General features: G+C 46.0%; 1 protein-coding gene across 2 annotated transcripts in view; it reads right to left on the bottom strand.

The window, feature by feature from the left end:
• Positions 1-340: 340 nt before the first annotated feature.
• The window catches only part of MISP (mitotic spindle positioning), a 245,276-nt gene continuing 232,040 nt past the window's right edge, over positions 341-13,576 (bottom strand). For both annotated transcript variants that reach the window (XM_073594048.1, XM_073594047.1), the window contains one exon: positions 341-12,733. In XM_073594048.1, the coding sequence (XP_073450149.1) occupies positions 12,644-12,733 (90 nt within the window). In that variant the 3' untranslated portion in view covers positions 341-12,643. The remainder of the gene's footprint in view (positions 12,734-13,576) is intronic.

The following is a 13,576-nucleotide window of genomic DNA, read 5'->3' as shown; positions in this document are numbered from 1 at the left end:
CAGACCAAGTGAGAAAAATTAGCTGCACACCAACATCTGTCCAATAGGTTTATTGAAAGACTGTCACCAGGACTAAAACAACGGACCAAGGGGTGACAACGTTTTACACATACATTGTGCTTCTTCAAAAGAAGAAGCACAATGTATGTGTAAACATTGTCACCCCTTGGCCTGTTTTCTTTGTCCTGGTGACAGTCTTTCAATAAACCTATTGGACGGATGTTGGTGTGCAGCTAATTTTTCTCACTTGGTCTGCATGTTCACGGTTGCAAGTCAGAGCTAGCATACTGCTCTTCCTTTTTGGTGGATTAATATACCCACCTGGCAGGGATCTGTCTTATTTCTCCTGTTGTGTACAGCTCCCTATAGACATGAATCTAGCTGTACACAACACTTGGGCTGCACAAGCAGGGATAGAAAATGTTGGGATTTATGTTGCAAGAGCTGAGCCATTCTTGTATAGGAGCCCTTAAAGTGCAAACAAGTCCATAAATTTACTTTTCTAGTTCAAATGTTTCCAAATATGTATTCAAAATGTTTACATTTTTATTTACCCTACGGGCCATTTCACACTTGCAATTTTGTAGCAGAGATTTCCAGCAGCTAGTAATCTAATTATTTTCTTTATTTACTGAAGCCAGCTACAATACCTCTTTCTCTACAGCTATAAATTGCTGGTGTAACATGATCACTAGCACCTACATTGTATAACATGGGTAACTATTGAAGCTGGTGTTTTGTAGCTAGTCCCACACACAAAAAAAAATCTATCTCTCAGATACACTGGAATTTTTGCAACTTTCAGTAACTGCAGCTGATAGTTTCCTAACAAAAATCCCAATCAGAACAATTCTGTGGATGCTAGAATTTGCTGCTACAAAAGAAGCTCACATAATGTGGCCCTTAGATTTCCTACTAAAGTAATGACATTTGCTTAGTATTAGATACAACATAGAATTGTAGTCTCCTATTGTTCAAAACATAAGAACAAACACAGACCCAAATGCTTTTGTAGAGTTAAAGAATATTTACTACCCAAGTTAAAATTTAATGAAGATTTTTACACTCCCTTGTAGAAGCATGGAGTAGTCCCCTTCTTTCTGAATCCATTTGTAAGCAAGAGTTGGATATCAGTCCCTTTGTTCTGTACAGATGCCTGACCAAACTTAAAGGTGTGGTAGCATTACTATATCTCAATAATGTCTAAAATACTGGGGGGGGGGGGGGGGGGGGGCAAAATTTAAAAAAACAGTTAATGCAAGTTTCACCCAACATTCTCTGGTGGTGAATCAATAACTGTCATTTAAAACAAATGCACCAGGAAGAGTTACCAGTAGTGGATGGTTGATAAATGTGAGATTAACTAATTAGTAAAAATGCTCCTAGTTCTCCTGTAGTCAAACTCTGAAATCAAGTATCTCAGTCTGAGCAAAATAGGGTAAGTCATAATAGAGGGATGGATTAAGCATAGCTGTCAGTTTTTTTAATAATACTGTAAAATCCATTAAAATTCTCACACACCTTTTAACACTTAGTTTTTCAGGCAGACCCAATCGTATCCTCTATGGAGCAGCAGGTGTCAACAGACATGTGTCTGTTGGATCAGATTAGATGGCACTCTGGTGTAAAGGGGCAGGCAGTCCGTTTATATCCAACCGTTTATAAGAGGAGAGCGGGCTGTGTCTGTGTCTCCTCTGCATAAGAGGGACCAGCCACACGGACCAGCCATCTGCCTGCTCAGCGGAGATCAGCTGAACCGGCGGACTCCAATGGAGCCCACACTGTCTGTAAGGGGCCTTAGGTTTCTGGTCATCATTTTAAAGCCAGACTCTGGGAATTACCAAAAAGCTACCCCTTTGCTCTGCAATGGACAAACGTTTGTTAACTCTAGTCTAGGGCATAAGGAAATTAAAGGAATGATGTGTAATACTTACCCTACTTCTGGAAGACTCCCTCCATCTGCGCAACAGGTGCCCAGAAGCCTCTCCTGTAAGTGCCGGATCACACAGGGGCGACTTGTCAGGCGACCTAGCCGCCTGACAAGTCGCCTCCCGTTCTGTACAATGGAACCGTTCTAATAGGAGCGACGCAAGTCGCTCCGACTTAGAAAAAGGTTCCTGTACTACTTTGGGGGTGACTTGGGCGACTTGCATAGACTTCTATACAGAAGTCGTTTTGCAAGTCGCCGTGGCAGTCGTGTGCAGGTCGCCTCGGTGAGGCGACCTGCAAGTCGTGCCGCCCCTGTGTGAACCGGGGCTAAGGCTCTCCAGGATTGGCCACACGATGATGTCAGTGAGTACAGTGCAGGGCCAATCGCTTTTCATTGTACCTAAGGATGATGAGGAAATGCCCACAACCTTCACATTGCAAGGGATAAATGCTTGTTAACTCTAGTTTAGGGAATGGTGAAAAAGCTGTAATACTTACGTTGTTCTGGCAGACTCCCTCAATCTTAGACTGGTGCCCAGTAGCCTCTTCTCTTAGGCTCCCCAGGCCGCAGTCACATGATGATGTCATTAAATACAATGCAGGTCTAATTGCCCTTCATTGTATGGGTGCCCACAACCCCAAGCAAAGGAGAGCGACAGCAGTGAGGAGTGAGCTAGGTATTATACCTTATTCCTTATCTCCCAAATGTAAGGGTTAAGTTAACCCTTGCAGGGTGGGGGGGGGATGGGAAGCCAGTGCAAGGGTAGTTTTTTTTTGTAATTCCTGAAGTTAGAATTTAACCAACAATAAATATTTATATATTTATGTGCAGCCAAGAATGTCTAACTTACTTTTTTAGATAGAGTAGGAAAGATTTAAAACCTCTCAGTTTTTTTTTGGTTGTCTGTATATAATGCAGATGCAAAAAAAAATCTCTACAATGTGAAGGAATATTTTCTCGTATGTGTCACTAGGACAGGTGTTCCCATTGGAAGATTTCACAGCCAAAATTAGCTTTCTTTGATAGAGTAGGGAAGGGTCACAAACTCTGTCAGTTTATTTTTTAGGTGTCTGTATACCATGGAGATGCAACAGGGACTCGCTACCAAGTGAGGGGAGCGCCCCTCCTAGGTGTCACCAGGACACGTGTTCACCTTGGGAGATTTACCCTCCCTTTCTGATGACAACTGTAAAATTTTAGATTACCTGTCACTTTCTTTCTTTCTCATCAGGACAAATAGAGGGGGTGGGTCTACCATGCAGAGACACAGATACTGTAATACAAAAGGAGCAAGGTTTCTAAACCTTCCCTACTCTATCCAAATCCTGAGAATATGACTATACACTTCAAATTTGAAATACTCTGTAGAATTCACTATTTAACAAAGTGTTGTTGTGGTTTCTTTTTGGGTGTATCTTTCATGGGATTGGAAACTTTGCAAGGACAAGATATCAACAAACTCTCTGGAGAACTATAGGCAAAACTTTTTTCATTTTTGGACAGAGCAACGGAGGGTTATAACCCCTGTCAGATTTTTTCTCGCCCTCTGTGTCCCATTGTGCAGATTTCCCTTCACTTCCTGTCTCATAGCCAAACAGGAAGTGAGTGGAAATCACTGCAAATGAAGGGAATTCCTTGGGGACCCCTAGGTCACCAGAGCTAGTGTCCTCATTGGAAGATTTCCCCTCTATTACTTTTCTGGGGACAACTCAAAATTTGGGTTTTCTTTTACTTTCACTTTTAATGATAATGGTAAACCGGACAGAGGATGAATCTCCTTAACGGGGACACAGACAGCAATAAAAACTGACAGGTGTTCTAATCACTGTCCACTCTATAGAAAACCCCCAAAACGTTTTGCCTTCAGTTATTCTTTAAGCTCACCACACACAGTACACTTTACCATCTCTTTTAGATAGTTTAGGTTGGTTATCATAGTCAAATATATTAAATCTAAAGTTAGCTGTGCAAAGATTGTACAGTCGAATTATGACATGTATGGTGACCTTAAAACAGGTCAGCCCCGGGGGGCGTAGCCAAGCTATTGAGGAGTGAGGACATGATCTCCCTCAGCTCCGCTCTCACCACAGCTTCTATCAGCTACACGGGGACAAATCTAGCTGAAACCGGCTCCAATCATGTCACAATTTTTGTGGGCACTCTCCCAGCCACTGAGGACAGATCAGGTGAGGCAGGGCCCACTGGATACATACTTCCCGGAGACCCATTGGTCCAGGAAGGGAGGACCCAAGATGGCGCTGGAGATGAAGGCCGCTCAGCAACATGTCTCCAGTCCCTGAGATGGCGACATCCCCGATCCCATTGCCGCGGTCGGTGAGTGATTCTGCTCCCCCTGCATCCCCAGGCTCAGTGTCTTCCCTAGAGCATGGCCCTGACCCTACAGACTTTCTGGGGGATGGCGACCTCAAGCGCCACATCTGGTCTCTCCCCACTAGCGAGGACCTGGAGCGATTCACAGCCAGGATAGAAAAGGCTTTCACACAGGACTTTGCACAGCTGAAAGCAGATACCACGCACCTGGGGGGCAGGATGGAGACCCTGGAATAGCGTTTTGATGACACCCTCCCCCACATCGTTATGCTGCAGGAAAAATGCACTGCACAAGACCATAAAATGGAGGCCCTGATATCCCAGCTGGATGATTTTGAAAATCGCAGCAGACGCGCTAATATACGCATCCGCGGCATGCCAGAGGCCACTACACCCAGAGACATCATCCCATCCATGGTCAGAGTGTTTAGGGAAATATTGGGGCTTCTAGACACTGCTCCGGTAGAAATCAATTGGGCACATAGAGCTCTGAAACTGCCTTCACAGGATCCTGAGTCCCCATGGGACATTATCTTTAAGCTCCATAAGTACACTGCGAAAGATCGCATAATGCAAAAAAATGCGGTACAAACCATAGTTTGATTTTGATGGGGCAAATTTTTTTTCTATCAAGACCTCTCCAGGCGCACCCTTATGTAACGCAGAGCTCTACGTCCTTTGCTAATGGCCATTCAAGATGCAGGCCTTACCTACCACTGGGGTTTCCCCTTTAGCCTGCAAGTGCTGAAAGATGGGCGACAAGTTACACTACGCAGTAAAGATGATTTACCATACTTCCTCTCTGCTTTAAAGAAGGAGACTTTCCGGACTGGAGGGGAGACCCGGATTTATCTGCTTTCTCCCTCCCCCTGCCATGGCAAACCGCAAGAGGCAAAGGTCGCTCTTGAGGCAACAGACTACCAGTGCCTCTCCCGGCCCATCTACCACCAGAGACTGATGGAACTTTCCCTTATGGCTCAGGACGATTCCAGTGCCCTCTCTCTCTCTGGGCCTAACCACTCCTAGCCTCAATGGTCCAGGCAGGAAGCCTTGGTCCCAAACTCACTTTTCACTAATGGGACTGCACCGCTGTTGTTTCCCTTAGGTTCCCGACATATTCTCTCCGCCCCTGATGTTGGACTCTGGACATGAACAATTGGCGTCCCCTGTTTGATTATTAATACCCTGTAGAGGCGGTGGGAGGGGAGTGGGTTCTTCATTTTCCCCATGCTGGCTTCTGTTCCCCCAGTAGGCCTATCCACACTTGGTGTAAACCCTATATGGGATAGTGGGCCGTGGCCCAGGGCCCTCCTTGCAGCTGAGGGGTGCCCTGTGCCTGGCTCACTGACTACTCTTTTAGCAGGCCGGTTAGACTCCACCTGCTTTGATAGGTTGTATTTTCTAACCTGTTCAATTGCGTTGATTTATATGTTAATGTGTTTTTTTTTTCTTCTCCGCTCCCTCCCTTTTCTCCACTCGGTATACTCTAAGGCACGCTACCCATCACATCGCTCACGCCATGATCAGTGGCGCTCCTCCGGTCTGACAGTGTCCCTGGGCCTTCATGTTAGGGGTCTCTGCTCTCCATACAAGCGAAGCAAGCTATGGTCAGAACTGAAAAGGCTAGGGGCTCAGGTACTGTTTTTACAGGAGACACATTTTACCTCCCAGTCCACACCTAAACTACCCACCCACTTATTTAATCAATGGTTCCTAAGCTCCTCTATGGTTTCTAAGGCAAAAGGTACGGCCATAGCTATCCACAATTCATGCCCCTTTCAAGCTATAGAATATTTTTCAGACTCTTGGGCAGGTTTGTTTTCCTGAAGGGGAAAATAGCTGAGGCACTATACACCTTTGCAAATGTATATGCCCCTAACGCTAACCAGCTTGCCTTTCTAGATATCACTCTGGAACAACTGACTGAATTTAGAGAGGGCCATATGATCTTAGGGGGAGACTTCAATGTCAGCCCAGATCCCTTACTTGACACATCCCATAACTGCTCGACCCGTACGCATTCCTCAAGCGATTTCGAAAAACCCTCCAATCCCACCTCCTGTTCGTTAGCTGGCAGGTACTATTTCCTTCAACTAGGGACTACGGCTATTATTCTAAAGCACATGATGTATAAACCCGTACAGATCTCCTCTTCGTGGACCAGTTTACCCTTGAGCTACTGCAGGCAGCATCCATAGAGAATATTACCATCAGAGACAATGCGCCAGTGTCTGCCACTTTTACCCTACCGCACGGCGCCCAGCGTATATGGTCTTGGCAACTAAATGAGAACTTCTTGGATGACACTGCGGTGGTGGCAGGGGTTTCTGATACCCTAACACGCTACTTTAATGAGAATGCTACCTACGATATGGGTGAAGGGATGATTTGGGAGGGACACAAGGCAGTGATATGGGGTGAGCTGATTTTGCGGGGGGCCAGGTGTAAGAGGACGCGGCAGGCCGACTTTCAGAAAGTCCTGGAAGCCCTTCAACAGGCGGAACTCTGCCATAAGCGTCACGGGGACCCAGAGGCTTTAAAGAGGTTGCTGGAGCTAAGAGAACTTTTCTCACGCCTACTGGACTGCAAAGTCTGCAGGCAGCTTCGTTACCTCTCTCATAAAAACTATGAGTATGGTAACAAGTGCAGTAGGATGCTTGCTAGAGCCCTTCGGAAACGTCGGGCTCAAACCCACGTCCACAAACTCCAATCCACTTCTGGTGGGGCAGTCTAACACTCCTCTAAGATTGCCATTCTGTTCTGTGACTATTACGCACTACTTTATTCATTGGATGCAGGTATGTCATCTGCGACCAGGGCCTCTAGACGATCTGTCATCTGGCAGCCTCTGGCTCCCTTCCTTGTCAGAGGAACAAAGGACGACATTGGAGTTCCTTGTTGCGCCCTCTGAAATCGAGGCGACAATAAAATCACTGCCCAATTGGAAGAGCCCGTGCCATGATGGATACACAAAGGCATACTATAGTACATTCTTCCCCCTATTTATCGGCCCTATGTGTAGTTACTTTGATTCAATAGCCAAAGGAAATCCGATCCCCTCTGAAGCTTTATTAGCCCACATTACAGTGCTTTCAAAGTAAGGCAAGGATTCTATTGAACGTGGACGTTAAAATTCTAGCGAAAAATACTAGCTAACCGCCTGAAACACCTTATTCCCCACATTGTACACCTAGATCAAACGGGCTTTATCGCAGGCCAGGAGGCTGCGATAATTCTCTCAGGGCTATCCACCTCGTCCATTGGGCTTGCACCAGCTCAGCACAGGGTCCACACCTCGTCCTCTCAACAGACGCAGAGAAGGCCTTTGACCGGGTGGACTGGTCCTTCCTGAGAGCGGTCTTGGAGACCGTGGGACTAGGTCCTTACATGCTGACATAGATCATGGCCTTCTATTCCACCCCCAGTGCCCTGGTCAAGGTGAATGGCCTCTTCTCCCCCTAGATTCCCGATCAGGAATGGCACGAGACAGGGGTGCCCCCTTTCGCTCCTCCTGTTTGCCCTCACTTTAGAACCGCTGCTGCGCAAAATACGGGCTAACCCAAGCATTAAAGGGCTAATGATTGCAAACATGGAGCACAAACTATCGGCCTATGCAGACAATGTTCTATTCCACTTAACGGAACCCCTGATCTCGCTGCCAAACCTCATGAAGGAACTTCACCAGTTTGGGGCTCTCTCCAATTTTAAAATGAATTATTCAAAGTCAGAAAGCTTACCGATAGTGCTTTCCCCTTCACTTTACATGGGCTAAGTCCTCCATAAAGTACCTGGGTATGCAACTAACTGATTGCTTTGAGACTCTCTACCATAGTAACTACCCCGCTTTACTGGCATTGGTCAGAAACGACCCCAAACACTGGACTAAAACTGCTTTTACCTGGCTTGGGCGGGTGAATATCATTAAAATGAATGTTCTCCCGCTAGTGCTCTTCTATTTGCAGATGGTACCGGTGCCTTTGCCAAGCACCTTCTTCTCATCAATCACTAGCATGTTCTCAGAATTTGTATGGAGTGCAAAGAGACCCCGCATAGCTATGAGAGTGCTGAAACGCTCAAAGAGGGCCGGAGGCTGAGGTATACCAGATATTCGGAGGTACTATAGTGCTATCGTTCTCCAGGGGATATTGAACTGGCGTTTCCACAACCGATCCAGGCTCTGGGTATCCCTGGAAAAATGCCTGGCAGGTAGAGACCTAGCTTATGCTCTGTGGCTGGCTAGGGAACACAGGGGGTTGTCAGACGCTACCTAACTTAATGACCCAGGCACATTAGGTCTAGGATAGGATCATCCCTGGCCCACCCTGTGTCCCCGCTGGCCCCGCTTGGGGGCTTCTGCTGGTTTCCCCCAGGAGAACAAATAGCATTCTTTAAGAAGTGGACGGATGATTCTAATGCTTGCTGTGGCATATTCCTGGAGAACGGTAGACTCCCCACTCTTGAGATCCTTAGGGCTCGCCATGGCAGCTTCCCAATGGATTTCTGGCGACATAAACAACTCAGCCACTTTTTTGCTAGGCAAGGTCAACCCATTAGCGCTACCTCTCAGCTTACACCCTTTGAGCTTCTCTTTGTCGCGGATGAACCCATGCCTTGCATGGGTTCATACCAACTATTGGGCTTAGCCGCTTCAGGGACTAAGCCGGTTTATATCAGGGAATGGGAAAAGTACCTAGGGAGGGAGTTCTCCGGGGCTCAGCTAGCTCACCTGTACCAGCTAACACATTCTAGCTCCACTGAGTCCAGAACGCTAGAAACCAATTACAAGATACTGACATGCTGGTACAGGGTGCCGGCTGTCCTATCCCGAATCTACTCCTCCATATCCGACCGCTGCTGGAGAGGCTGTGGCCTCTGTGGTACTTTACTTCACCTATGGTGGGAATGCCTGAGAATCAGGCTCTTCTGGGAGGAAATTAAAACTCAGATACAGGACATACTAGGCATCAACATCCCTTTCTTTCTTTTGCACTTCCTCTTCCATATTTCTCCTATGCCTGATAGCCAATATAGGAAGAGCACCTTGCCACACTTCCTGAATGCTGCTAAACGCCTGCTCCCTATCTATTGGAATCAGACCCATGTGCCTGGTCAAGAGGAATGGACCCGAAAGGTGAAGGAGATTAGGGAAGCGGAAGAATGGGTAACAACTTGCAATGGCACTAGGGAGAGTTTCAACACTACTTGGGCCCTTGGCTAAAACACACCTCCGACATGGGGTTTATTCCCTCCAGCCTGGATATCGCCTTATTGGAGCTTGCTGAGACCTTCCTTAGGGGACGTATTGCTCAGCATAGTGCAACCTTCTAAGATAGAGACCCCAGAACTGACAGGACCACCACTGTAAATACACCTTAATCTTCTTTGAAAAGCGGAGCGCCGGTTGTGAGCAATTACGTGTATTTTCTCAGCAGGAACATGGGTGCGTGCCAGGAGGAGAGGCCTCCTCCTTCTCTTTCCTTACCTCTTTCTCTTATTTTCCCTGTCTTCTTTACTTTTTGGTTTCTATGTTATGTTATGGATTCACACATGTTTACCTAGTGGAAATTGGGCACTTCACTACTACTAGGCCAACTTTTTATAATGGTTGATGCTCCCTCTCTTTACTATAATGGAGACGGAACCCATAAAGGTGCAATGTCTTTCTCTTGCATGTCCATGGGCTAGATACTAGCCGGAGAGGGTCAGATGGAGGTTCCCCGAATCCCCCTCTCCACTGAGGACATGCAGGAGTGGGCCTTTCATTAAACCCGGAAATCTAGAATGGTCACTCATTCCATGAGGCAATACATGCTCGCCTAACCACACCACCACAAGCCTAGGTAGCCTCTATGCCAGCTAGGTAGTCTATCCCCCTTCTGGGAAAGGTCATCATTGGCATTGGAAAGATGTTCACGACCTACTACTGCTTGTATTGATCTGTGTAATTGATTCCTGCCTCTCAGTATGTTGAGGACAACGTTCATTATGTGTATCCTTATAATTTGTCATTTTTGTTGTCATAAATCAAGATTACATAAAAAAAAAGAAAAACAGGTCAGCCCCTTCTAATTGGGGTTCTCTGATACTGTACTACTATAACATAGTGAACACTACCACACATTAATTTCTATGCTCAGTGTTTCTCTTAATAAAGGCCAGGATCCTACTTTAAAATTAGAATCTTAAAGGCACAGAAAACAATTGAGATAATTCCATGGTCCTGGAAAGAGACACTGGCCCTTATATAGTTCACCTGGCAAACACTGCAAACAAGCTCTGGTAAGCATGCTGTAGGGTAAATTGCCTGCTGACAATGACCTTCAAATGCTGCATAGTAGACAATGACAAACATATCCAGTTTTTCACAAGCAAGAGAACTTCCAAGAACTGCACCAGTAGCTCTTTATGCCAGGGTAGCTTAATGATCTTTTAAATGTATTGTTCTTTGTCAAAAAACTGCTCTATAAACCTTATGTCACTCTGAAGCTGACACTTGATTTATAGCAGTGTAACTATACAACAAAATACATTTATTTACAGTAGATGGCAATAATAACATGATCACCAATCACCATTATTGCACTTTGACTTAGTTATTCAGCTATAAAGTCCACTGCATCAAGCCAATGGGTAATGCTTATGAATGATCTGTAGTGGTATGTTATTTCACTAACACATCTATTAGAAGCCATTTACATGATCATATTATTTTTTTTACCTTTCTATATACATTAATATCAGTATGGTCCAAAGAGGCTTCCTGACCATTATCTAAATAAAAAAAAAAATCTCTCCTAACATTCCATTCTTTAGGTTCTGTTTCTTTTGATATGCAGTAGAACTACAGCTACGCATTTATTTACACAGCTAATGGCTCTGTCACTGGGAGGAAGGGGGCAAACTGCTACAGGCACCTAGAGGTAGAGGTGCCAGCACATACATGTAGCAGCACCTTAAACCTTGTTGTTATGGCCAGTTTTCTGGACTGTTCTAGTAGGCAATGCTCCAACACCTCTAGGTTGTGTTGGATCTTGTCATACCAGCCCCATCACTGCCTCGCCTCTCCACCTAATCCAATCAGAGAATACTTTGCATTCATTGAGAAAGTGCAAAGCATTCTCTGAATGGTGCCCATGCTGTGTGGCCAACCTCCTGTGTTCAGAATGCAGCTTTAGCCGCTCGGCACGGGACCCAGAAGCTAGAAGAGATCACTTGAGTAGATCTGTCTACTTCACTGCAGTGGTGGCCTGTTCCCTAAGGGTGCCTGGGCGCCACCCCCTCTTTCCAGGCCACCCCCTATATGCAATGGATAGATTCATGCTATGCATGAATCTATCATTGGCTGCCGTGGCCTCCCCCTATTACAACGGCCAGATTTTTTTTTGAAGCACCTGATTAGAGCCAGAAGCTCTAATAGGCTTCAAAATAGGGTGGACTCAGGTCGCAGAGAATGTGAATGAAGCCCACCCAGGTGTGTTACAACAGCGAATGAATATTCGCTGTTGAAACACTGATCCTCCATCCGGCCAATCAGAAGCAGGTGTGAGACCGTTTTCCGATTGGCTGAAAAGAGAAGACTCCTGATTGGCCGTTGAGGAGGAGGGAGAAAACGGAAGCCGCCGCCGCCGCTGTTGCGACCCGTGGAGAGCAGGAGAACGGGAGGCTGCTGAGCAGAGGAAGTCACCGGTGATGGGGTAAGTGCTACTGACCGGGGGGTTGTGGCAAAAAAAAGTTTCCACCAGCCGCCACTGCTTCAGTGTTTTCCAGCTTCTAGAGGAATCCCACAGGTATGGTATATGCATAGTTACAGTGGTCCTCGCTGAATCAATGCAACTAAATGTAAAAAATGCCATACCTGGATTTCTTCTTTAAGCTGTCTTGATTTGAACTCTCATATAAATCAGATATTTTAGTTGGGTTACACAGCACAACCAAGATCTGGTTGTGGCTAAGGTTTTAACAGTGTCAAACTCTTAAACGGCAATGGCTCTCAGCAAGTTAACAGGTTATATTACTAGTATCTGCCACTGGCAATCCAAACTTTTCCAATTGCAATGTAAATTATAGCTTTGCTCTCTTGTAACGCAGCAGTTCAGCTACCAGTTGCCACTACTGAAATGACAAGTGGCCATCCTTGGATCATAGGGACAGTGCAGTACAACCGTGGCAGCCTGAGGGCAGCTGCATGAAAAATCTGGCACTGATTTTCACAGGGATCATCTCTGTACAGGCACATAATGTTCAATATTCAAGGATTTCCCCTTAAGGCACAGTACAGTAATCCATCTTTCTTTTGGCATTCTTTTGAATTTAGCAAAACACAATAAATTAACAGCAGTTTTAACATGCACACCACTGCAAGGTCCAGCTACTTTCTCTGAGCTACTCAGTTGGCTCATTGGAGTATAGGCCAGCTTCCCAGCGCAGTGCCATTTTGTTCTTGCGTCGATTTACACGGGTGGACTTCACAATCTGAAATAGACAAACCAATCAGTGAATCTCAGAAGTGATGAATTACATTGCCAGAAAACTTAAAGCAATCCAGTACTAATCCATGGAGGGCAAAGCCTTTAATACCACCCTTCGCAGAAGTTACAATACAACTTATTACAAGAGGGTTCAGGACCCTGCTCATGCGAGTCTAAAGCGGTAAAAAAACAACACTGAAATAAAAATTAAGTGGGCCCCCCTGCGGGGTTAAGTCATAATGTACTAGTATGCACCACATAATAGCACATTGTGACAGACTGACCTGTAAAGCGGATTCCTCCCGCGCATTGCTGTCATGGATACCTGACATCTTCACCCAGTGTTCCTTCTGGGTTTATGGGCTCCAGCTGTATGAATGGCCGAGCTGGGGTGATGTCACTCCTACACATGTGCATGGAGCATCCGACTCCAGCACGGAGCTCTGAAGGTACAGCACGTCTATGCTGTCCTTTCAGAGCGCATGCGCCAGTGACATCACCGGCAGCATCGCTTGTGAATATCTCTTAAACAGTGCAAGTTTAGGAGATATTCGCTGTACCTACAGGTAAGCCCTATTATAAGCTTACCTGTAGGTATAAGTTTAAAAGTGGAGCTTACCTCCACATTAAGCCTTGAAAACACACGGGCTGAAAATTGGCTTGTGTGTACAGCTGTCTGTTCTACAGAAGCAGGTCTCACAACTGGCTTCTGTCCAATGAGCATGCTGGCAAACCAGCATTCAACCCGCATCCGATCAGCACTGGCAGCCATTGAGGGGGACAATCCCCTTTGAGAACACAAAGGCACAGTGGTGGAGATCGCACTGAATGAGGCGATCTCTCAAAT

Source organism: Aquarana catesbeiana, linkage group LG01, assembly GCF_042186555.1.
Source record: "Aquarana catesbeiana isolate 2022-GZ linkage group LG01, ASM4218655v1, whole genome shotgun sequence".
NCBI lineage: Eukaryota > Metazoa > Chordata > Amphibia > Anura > Ranidae > Aquarana > Aquarana catesbeiana.
Note: the sequence above shows the minus strand (reverse complement) of the source record. Positions and strands in the feature narration are given on the sequence as shown.